General features: G+C 35.0%; 2 protein-coding genes and 1 pseudogene across 2 annotated transcripts; 2 read left to right on the top strand and 1 right to left on the bottom strand.

Annotated features, from left to right (window-relative positions):
• The first annotated feature begins 5,545 nt into the window (after positions 1–5,545).
• Positions 5,546–7,811, top strand: LOC148692210 (uncharacterized). Its single transcript, XM_088681647.1, has 2 exons — positions 5,546–7,398; positions 7,556–7,811. Exons 1-2 carry the CDS (start codon positions 5,546–5,548, stop codon positions 7,809–7,811), a joined length of 2,109 nt encoding a protein of 702 aa, XP_088537773.1.
• A 3,395-nt stretch (positions 7,812–11,206) lies between these two features.
• On the top strand, positions 11,207–12,935 carry LOC148692209 (uncharacterized). The gene is made up of 6 exons (XM_088681645.1): positions 11,207–11,273; positions 11,407–11,618; positions 11,727–11,945; positions 12,027–12,119; positions 12,226–12,327; positions 12,435–12,935. Exons 1-6 carry the CDS (start codon positions 11,207–11,209, stop codon positions 12,933–12,935), a joined length of 1,194 nt encoding a protein of 397 aa, XP_088537771.1.
• Positions 12,936–16,009: 3,074 nt separating this feature from the next.
• Positions 16,010–17,980, bottom strand: LOC137744231 (putative WRKY transcription factor 54; annotated as a pseudogene).
• Between the last annotated feature and the right edge of the window lie 133 nt (positions 17,981–18,113).

The raw sequence follows: 18,113 nt of genomic DNA, 5'->3' as shown, positions 1-18,113 counted from the left end.
CCTCGTTTCCATCAAATCATCCAGATACCTCTCTCACTTTTATTAAAGCCAACCTCGTTTCTAATTCCTCATTCAACCCCTCGTTTCCATCACCTTCACTATTTTTTAAACAAAGAGAAGATGTTTGCTTTCTTCTCTTAACAGGCATTTCCTGTGTCTTTTCTCTCTTTTTGTCAAATCGTAGTGAGATGGAAAATCATCGAGGTTCTCACGAGGCCGTCTACCATCGCCTACCACCGCCTAGATAGAGCCTAGGCGGCCGACTAACTCCCACCCAATTTGATGAACGATTTGGCATAAATCCCAGCGGCACTCCACCGCCTAGAGCCTAGGCGGCTGCCTAGGCCGATTTTTAGAACACTACTCTCCAGATCTTCATCTCCTTTGATAGATGTGAAATGTGTCATGCTAAACTTGCATGGAGGCTCTGCTTGCTCGATCTCGTTCGTGAAGGGTAACCTGTTCATGTTAGTTATGTCATGTCATAACGCTTCATCGACCACTTCGTTGTGTTAGAAATCACGCAATCGCTCGTTTAAGAGTCTCTCTACCTCTTCCTGAATTTGCCTTTGTTGGGGGTATCAGAGCTCTCGGCTGCCTCCAGTCTTGACCTGCTAGTCTAGGTTGCTTTTCCACTTGCTCGGCTCGTCTATGCCGCGGCAGCGGTGTATGTGGTTCGTTCCTGGCAGGCAAGGAAATCTTCATAGATTGTCGGTTGAACTTGAGCAGGATCAAGTAACTGATTCTCTCTGTCTGTCGTGCTACTTGCTCCGATGTGATGTGGAAGATGCTCCTTGCGAGCCTAGTCGCGAATAAACGCTTTGCCTGGAAGGCTGCTCATGTTGATTATCGGAATGTGGCCCCAACCGTGAGTGTATGTTTGTCCGCAGACCTAGTCAAGAGTGCACGCTCCTCCTCGCGCTAAAACGGAAATATACGTTATCTCGGGGGCCCAATCGGGATTGTACACTGCCCGAACGCTCAATTCATGGCTGGTCGAGTGGCTGCTTGCCGAGACGCTGTTGAAGAGGTTTTTGGTCTGCCCTTGTCCTACTTTGGGACACCTTGTCTAGGGCACATTGAATCTCGGTGCGTTGCAAGAGCTGATTCACCAAGGTCATCTATTGTGCAAGAGCGCTCATCAACTCTATGACTTGTCAAGACAAGTATTGTTCGCCATTTGGATTGGAAGAGCTTGGAAGGAATATACCTCCTTGAGCAGTGGAAGTATGGTAGACTCCGGGTGCGAGATTTGAATTGGGGAATGTCAGATCCACAGAGAAATATGATGAAAATGCCCCCGGTTCAATCGTAGGTCTTGAAATTTGAAGTCGGGATGGTTGAACTAATCTTAGGCCAACTTGGGCTACTTGGAAGGCCACGGGAGTGAGCTACTCGATGTGCAGAGCACGCGGGTGCGAAGCTTGGGCTCGACTTGGCAACGTTTTGAGCTCGCATTGGGTTTGGGCGGCACGGGCATGCTCGGCTAGGGCATGAGCCCTTGAAGGTTGAAATGGCACGGCTTAGGCTGTGGCCTTGGTGCCGTGGGTTTTGCCGAAGGTGGCTACCATAGTGGTTGCCACGGTGTTGCCCCGTGGGGGTTGTGCCGCTCCACTCACCGTTATGTTTAGCCTTGTAGATCTCCGCGGTCCTAATTCTTGAACGTTGGAATTTTTGTTCGTCGAGGTTTCCGGATCCCTTGCCCTTGTACTTTTCTTTTACGTTTTACCAAAGAATTTTTAGAAATAAAAATTCTAAGAATAAGAATGTATGAAAAATCTACAAATGAACAAGAAAATGAAAACCTTAGATGCGAGAGTCTTTTACGAGTGTATGACTCAACTCTCAATGAAAGCACCAATTTATGGATGCAAATTTCTTCCTTCTTGTTCTTGGACAAATTTGCACCTACGAAACAAATAACACCTTAGGTCAAGGCCGAGAGCCTCACGCGCCCACGATGAATTTTGGAGGAGGGGGGGTTTTGGCCAACGAACCTCTGATGCCAAAGTTAGAATTTTGAGGGAAAAGTGTTTGAAGAATTTAGAGAATTTAGTAAGAGGATTCAACTTGGGTATTTTGAGAAAATGGGGTGATATTTATAGGGATGTGACCGGCACCTTTGGGAGAGATATGGACCAGCCACTTTGGTGGTTTTTTTGGTGTGATTCACAATTTATTAGCTAATTAATAAATTAATTGAGTAATAAATCAATTAATTAGCTAATTAATATAATTTGAAATGAATGATTTGGGGTTACCTTGTGGAGAAGATTTGATGATGATGGATGAAATAGGTTTTGAATAATTACCTATTTTGAGCACTTTTGACCTTGATTGAGTCATGACTAGTCCACTGCTCGCGCGTAGGAGTTTCGGTATTCCTCGTGGGTAATTTTGTTCTTTTTACCCTATAATCCACATATTGCCTCCATATTTTTCTCGATTATTTTTGGCTCCACATAGCGAACCAACTATTCATGTCTTTCATTATATCAAAACTGAATACGAGAAAGAAGAATCTGAAGTCCAGGGTGTTTACTTCGAAACTCAAATAATTTTGATACAATTAACACGCCCAAAAATTATAATAGAAGGTATAATCGTTAACTACCACTCGAATTATTGACGTATTGATCAGCTTTCTTGCTTACTACCCTAAACTTGTATTGGTTTTAATCATGTTATCAAGTGCTCTGATACCACTAGCTTGTTAGCCTTATGTGGTTATAAAAAACACAAATGAAGGAAGTGATTGACCTGATCAAAGCGGCAATCAAGGAAGTCAAACATGAGAAGATGAAGGCAGTAGCAATACCAAAATTTTCTACAAACACCTAGCCAGATATAACTACTTTATGAGAAGCGTTTGTTGTGGGTTTAGAGTTTGCAGGGACCTTAGTATTTATACTAGCTAAAGCATTAGGGTTCCGTTCATAAGAGAATCCCAAATCTCCCTTTCTTAACCTACCAGTTAGGTATCATAATTACATATTTATCAATGATTCGATCAGACTTATTTGATTCCAAGACACACATTCATAAGGCTGATATAAAGGGATCAAATCACAATTTTAACATTAATCTCTATTATTTCATTCCTATTACGGTGTAGATTATTTAAAAGTTGATTTATATTGGACTTACACTACTACAAAAGGACCTAATAGTGTCAGTTGTTGCGTCGGTTTAATATTATATAGTGGCGAAAAAGAGATTTGCGACACTCACTGAAGATGACGTCGTATTTACTGTCGCTTATAAGCGCCATAAAATTTAGTGTCACTTATAACCGACATATATTTTAATATTTTTAAGTACTGGCGTCGCTTTAAATAAAACAGTGTCGCTTTTAAGCGACATGAACTATGGGTGTCGCTTCTAGGCGACACTAATTATTATTTTTAATATATGGGTGTCGCTTCTAGGCGACACTAATTATTGTTTTTAATATTTTAAATCCTGCGTCGGTTTTGAGCGACATATATTTTGAAAACCAGTGTCGCTTGTGAGCGACACATTGATGGTCTTTATATCCTCTCCCCCGTGTTTTCTTTTTCTTCTCTTGCACTCTTGTTCGTTCTTCCAATTTTTACAAAGTCTCCCGTGTTCTCTCTTTCAGCTTTCTCCTTTGGTTTTCAAACTTCATTTGTTCCTCTTCACAACAGTAAGTTTTTCTTGCTTATAATAATTTTATTTTCTCCTCTTATGTTTAATTTTTAGTTACAATTTATTTTTGTAGGAAATTTATTTGAGTTGGTTGAGTACATAAAGAATTGTTGACGTCGAAATTCTTCAACAAATCAGGTATGTATCACTAACTTCTTTAATTTTTAAATTGTATAATACACAAGTTTATTTATTTAAAAATTATAATTTAAGCACTTAGATAAAATTCTACTATTTTTGTTAAATTAATAAAAATTTAGTCGAATTAATTAATTTTGTCACTCTAATTGTTATTTTAATTTGTTGTTATTTTGATAATTTTTTGTTGTTATTTACTAGAATGGATTAGATGAACATAATTTGAATTGTTATGAGAAAATGGAATGAATAATATTTATAAGCATTTATGTTAAATTAATAATATTAAATATAACATAAACTTATAATATTGAGAGAATATATTATGTTAATTTTTTTTTTTTTTTTGCACTCTAATTGTTATTTTAATTTGTTGTTATTTTGATAATTTTTTGTTGTTATTTACTAGAATGGATTAGATGAACATAATTTGAATTGTTATGAGAAAATGGAATGAATAATATTTATAAGCATTTATGTTAAATTAACAATATTAAATATAACATAAACTTATAATATTGAGAGAATATATTATGTTAATTTTTTTTTTTTTTGCACTCTAATTGTTATTTTAATTTGTTGTTATTTTGATAATTTTTTGTTGTTATTTACTAGAATGGATTAGATGAACATAATTTGAATTGTTATGAGAAAATGGAATGAATAATATTTATAAGCATTTATGTTAAATTAACAATATTAAATATAACATAAACTTATAATATTGAGTAATATAAGAATATATTATGTTAATTTTTTTTTTTTTTTTTTGCACTCTAATTGTTATTTTAATTTGTTGTTATTTTGATAATTTTTTGTTGTTATTTACTAGAATGGATTAGATGAACATAATTTGAATTGTTATGAGAAAATGGAATGAATAATATTTATAAGCATTTATGTTAAATTAACAATATTAAATATAACATAAACTTATAATATTGAGTAATATATGAATATATTATGTTATTTTTTTTTTTTTTGCACTCTAATTGTTATTTTAATTTGTTGTTATTTTGATAATTTTTTGTTGTTATTTACTAGAATGGATTAGATGAACATAATTTGAATTGTTATGAGAAAATGGAATGAATAATATTTATAAGCATTTATGTTAAATTAACAATATTAAATATAACATAAACTTATAATATTGAGTAATATAAGAATATATTATGTTAATTTTTTTTTTTTTTGCACTCTAATAAGAATATAACCTATACTTATAATATTTAGGAATATAAGAATATAACCCTTCATAAGAATATAACCTAAACTTATAATATTTAGGAATATAAGAATATAAGAATATAACCCTTCATAAGAATATAACCTAAACTTATAATATAAGAATATCCTTTCATATAAGAATATAACCTTTCATATAAGAATATAACCTAAATTTATAATATTTAGGAATATAAGAATATATTAATTAATTTTTTTTGCACTCTAATTGTTATTTGAATTTGTTGTTATTTTGATAAGTTTGATAACTTTTGGTTGTTATTTATTAGAATGGATTAGATGAGCATAATTTTGATAACTTTTTGTTGTTATTTTAATTTGTTTTTACTATAATAGGTGTTGAAAATTAAAAGATTGCAATCGTGATAGAATTCGAGGGGTGAAAGATAGAAATTGAAAATTTTGATAGTTATGCCTACATGATAGGGATTGAAAGATTGTAGGCATCTTAGTGTCAACGTAATATTTTACCTTCGTAAAGTGGTAAAATATGGACAAGAGTTGGTTGACAATACCCCGCAATTTTGAAGCGTATACAACTGGAATTAATTTGTTTTTGGATCAAGCAGTTGCAAATGGTGTTGGTCCTGATAAGTTTAGATGTCCTTGCAAAAGATGTTGTAATCGATATACTTTTGTTAGGAACACCATTGTTGAACATCTCATATTGTATGATATGGATAAAGATTATAAAAACGCTTGTTGGCGACATCATGGCGAGCAAAACATTGGAGAGCAAAATGTGGGAATTGGAGAAGAAGAAACAGGAGATGAGGTGATTGGCATGCATGATTTTCTTAATGATGTATTTGTCCAACCATTAACAGAAGAAGGTGTTGGGCCATCTACTGAACCCCCTATTGGGGAAGGGCGTCCAGAAGAGGTGCAGACTTTTTTTAAGTTGCTTGAAGAGGCAGATCAAGATTTGTGGCCAGGTTGTAAGGAGTTTAAGAAATTGGAAGCAGTTGTAAGATTGTATCAGATCAAGTGTTTAGCGGGAATGCCTGACGAGATCTTCACCACTTTACTGGAGTTAATTAAAAGAATGTTGCCTGAAGGGGATTGTTTGCCTGAATCCTGTTATAAGGCCAAAAAACTTATAAATGACTTGGGGCTGTCGTATGTGAAAATTAATGCATGTCCCAATGATTGCATGATCTATTGGAAAGATACTTCAGATTTGACCGTGTGCTCAGTTTGTGGTAAATCAAGATATAAAATTACCAATGCAGAGGATAGCTCGAGGAAAAAGGTCGCAGCTAAGGTTATGTGGTATTTTCCTTTAAAACCACGATTGCAACGATTTTTTATGTCGAAGCATATGGCTGAACATATGAGATGGCATGCAACTGAATGTCCTAAGGATGAGTTTATGAGACATCCTTTAGATTCTCCCGCATGGAAGCATTTGGATAATTTATATCCGGATTTTATGGAAGCACAGAAAGCACCGCATGAAATTCGAAATGTCCGATTAGGGTTGGCCAGTGATGGATTTAATCCTTTTGGGAAAATGAGGAATGATCATAGCACATGGCCTGTGGTGCTTTCTGTTTATAATTTGCCACCTTGGATGTGCATGAAGCAACCAAATTTGTTATTGTCTTTGTTAATACCAGGACCGCGCAGTCCTGGTAAAGAGATTAATGTATACATGCGTCCATTGATTGACGAGCTGAATGAGTTGTGGGAGGTGGGCATTCCCACTTATGATGCGTGTTCCAACCAAAGTTTTACGATGAAGGCTGCCGTGTTATGGACTATAAGTGATTTTCCGGCTTATGGAATGTTGTCAGGATGGAGTACACATGGCTATAAAGCTTGTCCACATTGCATGCATGATAAAGAATCTATTTACTTGCCAGCGAGTCGCAAGATTTGTTATATGAGGCATCGACGTTTTCTTGAAGATAATCATAGGTTTCGAAGGCAAACCATCACTTTTAATGGTCGTCGAGAGCATCGTAGTGCACCAAGGCAGTGGACTGGTTTACAATGTCTCGAAGAACTTTCTACATTGAGATTTACTTTTGGAAAACCAAACAAAGATGCTTCAGTTGGCCAACGCAGAAGAAGAGCTTCGAGCAATACAAGTAGTAACAGTCAGTGGAAGAAGAAATCGATTTTTTATGAACTACCTTATTGGAGGCATCTGTTGATTAGACACAATCTTGATGTTATGCATATCGAGAAGAATATATGTGACAGTGTGGTGGGAACATTGCTAGATATAGAAAAGTCTAAAGATGGATTGGCGGCACGTGCAGATCTTGAATTCTTGAACAAAAGACATAGTCAACACCCACGTAGAGAAGGAAATAGAACATTTCGACCTCCAGCATTGTTCACATTGAAAAGAGAAGAAAAAACTACGTTTTGTAAAGTATTGTCTACTATTCGGGTCCCAGATGGATATTCATCAAATCTGTCGCGATGTGTGCACGTGAATGAACGAAAAATACATGGGTTGAAAAGTCATGATTGCCATGTTTTAATGCAGCAGTTACACGATTGAAAAAGATTGGCACGTAGTTGTTCGAACTCAGCCAAGAGATTTATTTGACGTATTAGAGGATAGTGATGCTATTGATGATTATGCCACGCCGAACTTGGATGATCGAATTCTTGATAATGAAAATTTCCATACAAGGGTTGGCGTGGAAGAGACTCCCTTTCTTGAATCATTAGTGTTGCCTACCGGGTTCGTTAATCATGCCAATACCGACGAAGAGCTAACAGATGATGACAGGGAATAAATATATTAATTATTTTTTGTATTAATTAGACTTTATTTTATTTTGTATGCTATGATATCGTATCATAACATATAATCCTTTTGGCTTTGTTTTATTCTGTTTTTTTTTTATTATTATTCTGTTTTATTATGTTCATCTAATTAGACTTTGTTTTATTCTGTTTTTTTTTTTTTTTTTTTCCCTTGGTTTCTGTCGCTTTTAACCGACGCAATATGATGTGTCAGACTTGGCGTCGGTTTTAACCGACACAACCCTAGCCTATTTCGACGCAATACGACATGTGTGTCAGGCTTGGCGTCGGTTTTAACCGACGCAATCGTAGCCTATTTCGACGCAATACGACATGTGTGTCAGACTTGGCGTCGGTTTTAACCGACACAACCCTAGCCTATTTCGACGCAATATGAGACTATTTCGACGCAAGGTACTTGTTGTCAATCATATGTATTACCCCTAATCTTATTTTGACGCAAGGTACATTAGGAGAAAAACGGCTGTCTCATGTGTCTGGGAGTGGAAGATTTAGGTGTCGATATGAGTTTTGGCAGAATGGATGATTCGTGCCATAAAAGGTAGGGACCTAAATATATATAAAATTCACTTTACAACATAACACGATGCCTTAAAAGAGAAGGAAAGTACGTCGTGTAAATTGTTAAATACGACACACAATGTTTACGCCGTAAATATTTTTATTTAATAACTTGCACAAAAGTGATGCCGTGAATGCTAGATTATGTGCAAGTATTATGACATGAACTTTACGAATGTTGTGAATAATATCATTTAAGGCATGCTAGTATTGTACGCCATAAATTTCAAGTCGTAAAACACCCAAACTGTTAATTAATTGACTTGATTAAAAACTGATACAACAAGTGTTTTATGATCAGTGGAGTTCTATAAGGTAAACATGTGCTTTAGGTAGACATCTTATCTTACATATATCTTATAAAATAATTAACAATAACATAATTAGTACAAATGAATAGGCTGCGTTTCCTGAATGTTACATTGCTCTTAAGTCTTAGTGAATCTATCGTTTTGATGGGATACGCATTCTACGAAACTAATTTCAACGATCCAACCGTCAAACATGTTTGTATATAATTCGAGATCGTATACGAAAAAAATCGCAAAAAACAAACATTCTGGGATGAAGTAACGGGACAAAAAATTTCAACGGTTATCAACGAAAAATGACGATTTAACGGTTATTTTAAGTCCGATTTTGATGATTTTTTGCAGCTACACTCCTTGAACCTATATGAATACAATGAATGAATTCGATCTTCAAATTAAAATATTTATACTAGTGGATACCACAAAATCTTACGTTATACTTAATGAAAGTGTGAATAAACTCTTAAGTCTTAGTGAATCTATCGTTTTGATGGGATACGCATGCTACGAAACTAATTTCAACGATCCAACCGTCAAACATGTTTGTATATAATTCGAGATCGTATACGAAAAAAATCGCAAAAAACAAACATTCTGGGATGAAGTAACGGGACAAAAAATTTCAACGGTTATCAACGAAAAATGACGATTTAACGGTTATTTTAAGTCCGATTTTGATGATTTTTTGCAGCTACACTCCTTGAACCTATATGAATACAATGAATGAATCCGATCTTCAAATTAAAATATTTATACTAGTGGATACCACAAAATCTTACGTTATACTTAATGAAAGTGTGAATAAACTCTTAAGTCTTAGTGAATCTATCGTTTTGATGGGATACGCATTCTACGAAACTAATTTCAACGATCCAACCGTCAAACATGTTTGTATATAATTCGAGATCGTATACGAAAAAAATCGCAAAAAACAAACATTCTGGGATGAAGTAACGGGCCATGCATGATCGACGGTTATCAACTAAAAATGACGATTTAACGGTTATTGTAAGCCTGATTTTGATGATTTTTTACAGCTACACTCCTTGAACCTATATGAATACAATGAATGAATTCGATCTTCAAATTAAAATATTTATACTAGTGGATACCACAAAATCTTACGTTATACTTAATGAAAGTGTGATGATCAATGAAAATTGATGATTTTGTAAAAGGAATAAAATGCAAGCTTTGAATTACATTGACAAGGTTTAAACTTTTAAGAAATGCTCATCTAATCCATTATAGTAAATAACAACCAAATGTTATCAAAGTTAAACTTTTGAGAAATGCTCATCTAATCCATAATATATACTTATATTACTAAATATTATAAGTTTATGTTATATTTAATATTGTTAATTTAACATAAATGCTTATAAATATTATTCATTCCATTTTCTCAAAACAACTCAAATTATGTTCATCTAATCCATTCTAGTAAATAACAACAAAAAATTATCAAAATAAAAACAAATTAAAATAACAATTACAGTGCAAAAAAAATTGATTCAACTTAATAAATTTATTTATTAAAATATTATATGAGATAACTGATTACTTTTTAATTTTGGATTAAAATTTTTTAATTTTTTTGTTTCTATTTTTATCCTTCTTCTCTTTTTTTTGTAACTTAAAACTTTTTTTTTTATGTTGGGAGGGAATTTTCCTGGTTTTTTTTGCACGGGGGAATGGGTTGGAAGACTTTGTCAGTCATTATCATATCAAATTATGCTTATAGTGGCTTTAACCGATGCAAAATTATACAATTTCGAGAGTATCTGCTACAATGGATTTTCTGTCAGAGACACTACACAAATTTGTTCTTTTTTCGACGCAAATTTTATCTTATTTCGACACAAACTTGTTCTTATTTCGATGTTATAAAAATCTGTCAGTCTAACGTCGGTTTTAACCGACGCAATGTGGCCTAATTTCGACGGTACTGACATAGTATGTCAGCCTATAATGATGGTTCAGTCAGACGGTACTGTCCTCAGTCAAAAGCTATAAGACATAGCGACACAATGGGTCCTTATTTCGACGCAATGGGTCTTTATTTCGACGCAATGTTTCCTTATTTCGACACTATGCCACATAACGTCGGTTTTAACCGACACAATGGTCTGAAAATTATGTCAGGCTTTCTGCCCAAAGTATGTCAAGCCCAAAGTATGTCAGGTCTGTAGTTTCTGCCCAAAGTATGTCAGGTCTGTGTAGGCTTGCTGTCAAAGTCAGACGTTGTGTCGGTTTTAACCGACGCAAAGTGTTCATATTTCGACGCTATGCAATTATCCACATTTAATCTTCTTGATTTCCTATCTCTGTCTCTCGTCTCTATCCCCCACTTCCCCACCCACTTCCCCATCTCTATCCCCACTTCTGTCTCTCATCTCTATCCCCCACTTCAGCCATATTCCTTCCAGTTCTGTCTCTCGTCTCTTTCCCCCATTTCAGCCATATTCCTTCTCCTTCCATTAAATTTTGCTATGGATAGTTCTCGTGAAGATCAACGTTCTGAAGAACGTCACTTGGAAGAGGACGAGGGTGATGCTGGTTCTTTTTTTAATTGTTATTAATCTCAGTTTTTATTTTTATTTTTGTGTGTGTGTGTTTGAACTATTATTATTGCTAAACTGAAAATATACATTTGTTTCCTGGTTTTTAATTGTGTGTTTGTATTAACAAGGTACATCTCAACGGAGGCGTGGACCCTCAATTCCTAAATGGACGAAACAGCTTTGTTCGTTTGATTCGTCCGGAAAATGCATTAGTGATAATGCTAGTGCTTTTTCAAAACATGTAGCAGCGGAGGTTAGGGACTATAGAAATCTGCCGTTGGAGAAAGATTGGCGTAAGGTTACGGAAGAAGATAAGGAAGCTTTCTGGAATAGAATAAAGGTATATATAGATGTTTTTATTTTTAGTTGAAAATAGAATAATAGGTCAATGATTGTATTAATATTTGACTAGCGTGATTTTTTTTGTTTTTTGTTTTTATGTATGTAGGGAAATATTTTTTTTGAAGATGCAGATATAGTAAAAATGCCTTTGATCCGTCATATGACGCTTAAGATTGCAGAGCATGCGCACAAAGAGTTTAGAAATAAGTTAAAAAAAAAGTATTATACTAAAAGAGCAGAAGAGGTGCGCAGCGAGCCTCCTCCTGGTGTGATTCCTGCCCAGTGGGATGATTTGTTGGCATATTGGAATAGAGACAAAACAAAGGTAAACCTTACACGATTTATTTCGTTATAACTTTAAAGTTGCCTAATATAATCTTTTTTTTTTTCGTTCGTTTTTTTTCAGGAGGTTGCTGAAAAAAATAAGATTAATCGGGGATTAAAATCAATGAACCATACTACTGGTACAAAATCCTTTGCAAGAGTGCGGGAAGAATATGTATGGATTGTACATTTTGAAGAGATGATGAATTTTAAATAATTATATTTATTTTTAGTATGAGGTTTGCTTAATTTGTTTGTGTGAAATTTTATTTTTGATAAAGCGGAAGAAGCATGGGAAAGAAGCAGATCCTGTAACCTTTTTTCGTGAATGTCATACACGAAAAGATAAAACATGGATTGATGAAACATCGGAGCATACAGGGGTAATTGATTTTTTCGTGTTAGTATTTGATTTTATTAGTATTTATTATCTATAGCTTATATTTCCGTTTTACGATTGAATTTTTGTTTTTAAAAATTGTAATGCAAGTCAACAATGGATAGCAACCTGCAAACATTGATTGAGTCGGGCCAAGACGATAATGAAGATCTTAGGACCCAAGTTTATGTTGATACTATGGGTCCTGAGAGGTATAATAGAGTCAGAGGATACGGTCATGGTGTGACTCCTGATATGGTGTCTTATGCATCTTCTTCATCTTCTACATCAATTTCCTCCAGGAGATCATCTAAGAGTTCAATGGCGTTGCTGATGACTCAAAATAATGAGTTGAAAATGAGGGACGAAAATAATAATAAACGGATTTCGGAACTAGAGAACAAGCAAAATCAGTTGTTTGCATGGTTTTTTCAAAGATTTCAGCCACAACCACCGTATAGCCCGGGAACCCAACAATTAGGCCACAGTCAACCTCCTCAACAGTCGGGCCAAAGTCAGCCTCCCCCTGCATATCCGTATGCTGGCCATAATCAGCAACCTCCATATCCTGTGTATCCGATGCCTGCGCAGCCCATGCCATACATGCAGTAGCCGCCCATGCCATACATGCAGCAGCCACTTTGTCAAGTGCCAGTATATCGACCTGAGATGGCTGCTCCTAGTGGATCTTTTCCTGAAGTTCCAGTTGGGGGGTTTTCTGGAATGCTTGCAGGTGTTGGATTTGATGTGGACTTGTCGAGGATTTTTGGATCAGATGGAGGATCTCAAGGAGGAGGATCTCAAGCAGAAGGTTCTCAAGCAGAAGGATCTGGACGACGTTCAGGCGCAGATTCGGTTGGGTAGTTTAATTGGTTCTTTTTCTTGTCGGTTAAATACGACAGTATAATTGGTCTATCTTTTTGTTTTTTTATGTTATGTTTGTAATGTCGGATTTAATGTTTGTTACGACGGACGACTTTTTGGATTTTATGTGAAATGTTAGATGTACAGTTTGGCATTATTGTTTTTGTTATTTATTTAGATCTTAAAATTTATAATTTTGATTATATAATTTACTTTAGTTGGAATTAATTGAAATTGCATGCAGTTGTCCATCTATCTTTATTATTATTAACAAATATAGTGTCGGTTAAGACCGTTACTAGATTTTATATTTTATTTATTTAATTGTTATCTAACGTCGGTTTAAGGAATATTTTATTTATTTAATTTTAATATAATGTCGCTTTAAAGCGACAGTAGACTGCATATTTATAATTAAATGGCTGATGCACGTGTAAGTATGCGTCGCTTTAAACCGACGTTAAGGTTAGTGTCGCTTTAAAGCGACACTGTGTAGTGGCGGATTAAGCTCAAAAAGCGACACTGAAGCCCTTTCGCGACGCTAGCAATAGTGTCGCTATTGAAAAGCGACATTACATTGTTTAATGTCGGATTTGTGCCAAATTTTCGACAGAAATTTGATTTCTCGTCGGTTTGTCCTCCGCCGGTGATAGCATATATTGTAGTAGTGTTAATCCAACATGCATTTCATTTCTGTTAATAAATCGTATCGAATTTTATCAAGTCTCTACATATCAGACAATTGATTTGATTAAGAAATATCATTGCATTGTGTATTAAAAGGGTATATACGTTAAACGCTCAACAAGACGAAATAGAAAAGATTGCTTCTTGTTATTTTTTTCGATAATCAACTGTTTACATTATGTTGTACACCAAGAAAGTAATAAGTTTTTCCAAAGAATCTGGACATACTATTTAGGCCCAAAATAATATTATTGGGCCAAGTGTAGGTTTATGTTCGGCCCAATGCTTTTCCAAATATACTATGGGCTGTCTGGTGGTCTCGGGCCGTTCAGTAAAGATGGTCGAGTCCTATTACAAGAAAGAGTAGTTTGGATAAGCAGATGGATCGAAGAAGTCCTAATACGATAAGGAGGCCTAGTGCAATACGGATTCTCGACCGGCAATGAATATGGCCTTAAAAGGGGGGGTGAGTTCAAATTCCTAATAGGAATAGGATTAGTCGAGATAAAGTTGGAACAAGAAGTCCTAGTCCGAAGATGGTTTCAACTTGATCTTAAGGAGGTTTTGTTGATATAAATAGAAAGCAGAGTGCATCATTCAAGCCCTCTCCAATTCAACACATAATTGCCCTGCTCAAACCTCTCAAACAACTTGAGATTTTTATTTTCTTTTCTTGTCAACACATCTTTAGTTTGGATAAACAGCACTGTGAAGGCAACCGGCAAACACCTTCAGTTTGATAAACAGCATTGTTGCCGTAGAATCAGACGACTAATGAGCACCTTCAGTTTGGATAAACAGTATTGCGTCGAGGCCGACTGGTTACCTATCCAAGTCTCGATCGAGAAGGGTTTCCGAATCCTTATTGGCAGAGGTCATCTTATTAGCCTTCTCGGCGAAGTAAGGTGTTACGAGTTATGAATTTCGGCATATTGAACGCCGAGTGATTTTACGATTGCATACTCACAAGTGAGTTTCAGAGTTCGGCATTCTGACGGATGAACCATATTTACCATCAAGACATACATCACATTTGAGTACTTGTGCCCATATAGTCTGGTGTCGATTCGGCGTGCTTGCTCTCACGAATATAATCACTATGACCGAATCCGGCACCGACGATTCGTGAACTTCGCAGAATTAGCAGCCTTGTCTTCAGGCTTGAGAATCCGTTGGCCGAGATTTGTTTTTTTCCTCGGCCGCAATTGCAAGATCAAGAAGTCAGCAACGCGCTCAACGCAACATCAACAAATTTTACTCCTCGGCCAAGCTCAGCCGACGAGTTGGCACGCCCTGCATTAACGGAATGACGTAGTTAGCTCATTAGTTAGTCGGCCTGTGTGCCATATAGGCTTTGTAATTTTTAAGGTCAACACATACATACGATTTTCCTAAATTCAATTTACTACAAGGAGTACGCTAGCTACTAAACACGTACAAATAATCAAAACTCAAATAGAAAATTAGATTTTAATCCATAAATAAGATTAAGTTTAAAAAAAAATGTCTTATACAAAGTCCATAGACTCAATTTAATGTCAGCATTCAATGCCTTTTTTTTATTATTATTATTATTATAACTTATGGTGTCCATGAATTAAATTTTAAGAAAAATGTTGTAAATTATAATACTCATTTGAATCTAAATGAATTAGCTTTTATTTGTTGACATTTTGCATCACCAATTTATGATAAGTATCTTATATAAGAAAATATTTTGGTAGAGATTTTTTGGTACACTTATCTTTTTGCATATTTTTTTATATGCCACTAATTTATTACAATATATTTAAGTATGGACATTTTGGTACATTAGTTTAGTATTATGTTTAGGTACGGATATTTATGTACACTGGTTTTGTATAACATATTTAAGTACGGACATTTTGGTTCACTAGTTTTGTATAATATGTTAAAACAAAAATAAGATATTCATGTGGATAAAAATAAATTTATGTGGAAACTTTAAATAAGATATTCATTGAATATTAAAACAAAAATATAATATAAATTTGAATTAAGAACAAATTAAAGACAAAAATCAAAATGTAATTTAACACCAATTTTTTACTAAATTTTAATCTTCTTCAAGGATTAAAGTTCAAAAATCTCAAAACTCAAAATTCAAAATCCGTTTACCAAACTTCATTATACATATCAAAGTACTCGGCAATCATCCTCGAAAACACATCGTCACCATCATACTGATCAATGCCTGATGAAAACCTGCTCATGGACCCAGAGGACTCGAATGCCATCAGATCATCATGCGACACCAGATCATCACTCGGTTGCCAATGGTTATCGTGGCTTGTCACCGTATGATCACTTGTTGCCTTAACGATCAGTTCTTCTTTAACTGATGATGAAGCGAACGATGCGAAAAATGGGTGCTCTTGTTTGTTATTCAAACAATTGGCGCTATCAAAACTAATAAATTCTGAAGAATCTCTAGGACTTGTGCAATCCAAGACCAGTTCAGAAGTTTTGAAGTAGTCTCTGCAAGTGTGGGTGCCATAACATGTGGTTCGAAACATTGGTGGATGATCCTGAACCTGCGCACGTGCTTTGTTGCTTTGCACGCTTGATCGAATTTGTGAGTGCGTCTAAAGTAGTTCCTGAATAACATATAACATAGCCACATGGTCAACTCCTTTCTTGAAATTATTACCACTTTAATTACTGAAATTTGTCACAATTTCACAAGCTAAATCGTATATATGTATGTACCTTGGATGCTTGGCATTGCGGATATTTTTTGCATATTTTCGTCATGCATGACCGTCATCAATCAAAGCAGGAGTGTCTCTAGTCCAACAGTGTGAAGTGTTTCTGTAAGGAATCAACAAGTCGTAACTCTAGTTAGAACTTTTAAATCATTAAATTAGGCAGAATTCCCATCTATTTTTGATAAAATTACAGTTAACGTTAACTGGTAATGCTAGCATTATGCTTCCACGGTAAGAAGGATAGGAATGCATATTTAGATCATTAAATATAAGGAAACTAATAGAAGCATCCAAATTTTGGCCAGAATATGGCATAACTCTGGTATGGTAGTCTTTCACTCTTTTGTCTCAATAATTTCTATGCATTATTGAATAAAATAAAAAACAATTATACTCATTCACAGGAATCTAACAGTTGTTGTAAAATGTATGGTTAACATTATGTGGATGTTTAGATCATTAGATAAGGAGCAATAGAAGCATCCAAATTTTTTCAGAATATGGCATAAACATGAATATATGACAGCACTCTTTTGTCTCAATAGAAATTTCTATTCATTATTGAATTAAAAAAAAAAAAACAATTATACTCATCCACAGGAATCTAATAGTTGTTATAAGTAAATTAATTTTAATTACAGTTGTTCACACATCCACATAAATCTAACACCTATTAGAAGCAAATTAATTACAGTTATTCATCACACATGTGGATCATTATTTAATTGTCAAAGTAAAATATTATTTAGTGTTAGGTTTATTAAACAAATGTTTGAGATTGAACAATCAATTAATCATACATGGAAAGAGCAATTAATTGGGTTAAAAAAAAATTATTTGGAACAACATGTTAGTGCAGATGTTGATGAATTATACCTAGGTAGTAATTAATTAGAGAAATATAACTAATTACCTTCCCTTGTAATAACCTCTTCGATCCTTGAAGGTTGAAGTGCTCTTCCAATTGATCTTGATCTCCCCCTCAGTATAATCTTCAGACTTAATAGCAGCTACATGATCATGATTAGCATCCCAAGATGATGAATCTGCACCACCACCACCACCACTAGCACCGTCATTAACACCACTACCACCATCACTAACATCACTACCACTGACACCACTGCTATTTCCTTGAATCTGATCAGAAACAAACTCCTGATCAGACTCCTTCCCATTCATAATCAAAAGGGTATTCACAACTGACCCCAAAATCTCATTAACAGTACCTTCAGCCGATCCCCCATCATCACCATTAACAAGTGATCTATTATCAACAGCCGTACTAAGTTGACTTGCCAGTTCACGCCCATGGATCAACTCCTCCATCACCCTCTCCCTATTTGAGAGTACACTTTCCGACCACGACCACTGCATTAATCCTAATCTCCTGATTAACAACTAACTAATGTAGCGATTAAAAAATTAATTAATCTCTCTGTAGACGGTTTGTGGTTTTCTTAGCTGTGGCCAAATTAAGTGATATGGGAGGTATCCGTTTATATCCGTC

This window comes from Pyrus communis, chromosome 12, assembly GCF_041283825.1.
Source record: "Pyrus communis isolate YQ-2024b chromosome 12, ASM4128382v1, whole genome shotgun sequence".
NCBI classification, from domain to species: Eukaryota; Viridiplantae; Streptophyta; class Magnoliopsida; order Rosales; family Rosaceae; genus Pyrus; species Pyrus communis.
The sequence above is the reverse complement of the archived record's forward strand: the minus strand, read 5'-3'. Positions and strand labels throughout refer to the sequence as shown.